The sequence below is a fragment of the Alexandromys fortis genome, unplaced genomic scaffold (genome assembly GCF_014885135.2).
Source record: "Alexandromys fortis isolate MF-2015 unplaced genomic scaffold, M_Fortis_MF-2015_v1.1 scaffold_168, whole genome shotgun sequence".
NCBI classification, from domain to species: Eukaryota; Metazoa; Chordata; class Mammalia; order Rodentia; family Cricetidae; genus Alexandromys; species Alexandromys fortis.
The window spans coordinates 110,338-112,433 of NW_026068058.1; the positions used below are offsets into that span (position 1 = coordinate 110,338).

At 42.5% G+C, this 2,096-nt stretch overlaps 1 protein-coding gene across 2 annotated transcripts; it reads left to right on the forward strand.

Annotated features, from left to right (window-relative positions):
• The first annotated feature begins 660 nt into the window (after positions 1–660).
• Positions 661–1,739, forward strand: LOC126487310 (prostate and testis expressed protein 13-like). 2 transcript variants are annotated; one of them, XM_050120001.1, is made up of 4 exons: positions 661–712; positions 829–852; positions 1,151–1,291; positions 1,543–1,739. In XM_050120001.1, the coding sequence occupies exons 1-4, from the start codon at positions 661–663 to the stop codon at positions 1,737–1,739; spliced, it is 414 nt and encodes a 137-aa protein (XP_049975958.1). The 2 variants fall into 2 exon arrangements, with proteins under 2 accessions (XP_049975958.1, XP_049975959.1); XM_050120002.1 differs by lacking the exon at positions 829–852.
• The last annotated feature ends 357 nt before the right edge of the window (positions 1,740–2,096 follow it).

Below are 2,096 nucleotides of genomic sequence, written 5' to 3' on the forward strand. Positions count from 1 at the left end.
AGTCTCTGCCACTGTCATCATTATAGGCTTTGTCTTCCTCAGAAAAAAATGAATGAACTAGGCTCATAAAAGGCTGACATCATCTTTCCTTCTCTCTCTTGTTTCTTTCCCCAAGACTGTCCTACCCCCTCAGAGAGAAGCTGAGCAATCAGACCACAGATGAAGTGCTAGGCTCAGGTCCTGTTGTCATATTCTGCAAGGAACTGAGGGCCTGCTGGATGGTATGCACAGCCGAGTCAGGAAGACTGCGATCTTTGAAAGGGGCGGATTAAGTCACTCAGAAACGCTTTGTTACCTTGGGTTTATTATATCTGAAAAGATGCCATGTACATGCAAAGCTGACGTGTGTTTCGTCCAGTTTTTAAAAAACTCAACACCAGCAAAATGAAGAGGCAAGAGATTCTGTTCCAATATGAACTGGTGTCCTACAATTGATTTAATAAAATGACACAGGGTGTCTGTGTAGGCTGCCTTCCAAGTGGTTGGAGGAATTTAAACACAGACAGCATGTACCCTCTTCTTGGAATGTTATAGAAAAGATCCAATTGGTTTGGCTTACATTTACGATTCTTTGATCCTAGTGGGATGCCTGAGGGCAGATAATGGGAATAAATGTAGCTGGAACCTCCCGATGGGACTTTGTCAGAAGGAGGCTCAAGTATGTTTCGAATGTTTCTCCTGGGTATATCCATAATACTCCTCCTGGACTCAGGTAAGGCCTGCAGAGAGAGAGAGAGCGAATGATGAGACACAAGAAAAAGAAGCTACTGTGCTTGGCTAGCGGACTGCTATGAAATGACAAAAGGTGAATTTTCCTTCTCTTCACAGGTGAAAGAGTGCTGACAATCCAATGTACGGTCTATTTCCTTTGCACATCTTGGTAACACATGAGACTACCATGAGAAGAGGAATCCTTTAGCTCTTTCCACACTGTCCCCGTCCACTCCTCACTCACTACTCCAGGGTCTTCTTCGTCTAGTTTTGATTTGTGGATAGGTGGGACAATTCTTGGAGGGCAACACTGCTGTCACTAATAAAGTCAAAGGGGGGCAAGAGTGCTAAATGACTTCTCATGGGCTTCAAATAGTCTTAGCTTTATAAGGTAGTTGTTTTCTATAGATCTTACCTTTACAACCTCCCTTTCCTTTAGTGATCAGACGTTGCAACCTATGTGAACACTTTGACGGATTCAAATGCCTCAGTGGTATGAAAAGTTGCTGGAAGTTTGACGTGTTTCTAGTTAACAGGAGTTGTACCACAGAAAACTTTTATTTTAATAACCGTTTGACAGGTAAGCAATTCTTTGAGACACATACATTATTTCTGGAGTTAAGGTGCAGAGGGCGCTGGGATCCCACGGTTTGGGAAGACACAGACCAGAGCACGGGTCCGCTTGGTCAGAGGCAGGCACCTTTTGCCTGACTACGGTTCGAGGTAAAGAGATGAGATGCAGTCACAGCTTTGGGATTGTACTATTCTTTGCAAAACTGACTAGGCTCTGGAGGGAGTTGTGGTGATGACATTTGCTTTTCTTCTCTTTAGGGCTATACCTCTTTCGATATTCAAAACTGTCCTGTAAACCTTGTGGAGAAGGAATGTTTCAGGTATTCCATGACCTTCTGAGAGAAACCTTTTGCTGTAACAACAAGAACTTCTGTAATGACGGCCTAGCTACCTTAGAGACCTCATCATTATATTTTGAGGATATAAAGGAGAGGAAAGTGTTGAATGATGACTGACAAGAAAATAAGTCTTGAATAAAATTACAATAGCCTATGTCTCTGTAGTCTTGGCATTTATAAAAACCAAGCCCCATACTCCTCTATGCCAGTAAATATTCCCATGCAAAACTGGTCTTAATGGTGTTTCAATTAACAAGAAAGAGAAAAGGCATGGGTCACACAAACCTCAATTCTGTGTTCTGGTGACTGTTCTCGTTTTGGCTCCCTGGTACCTCCTAACAATCTCCATTCACCCTTACATTCTGATGCTTAACTATGTTAAAAACACAGCTGTGTAAAAGGTATTTTTCTGCTGAAGCTTCTTACAGAGGTTAAGAGTACTGCTTGTTCTTCCAGAGGTCTTGAGTTCAATTC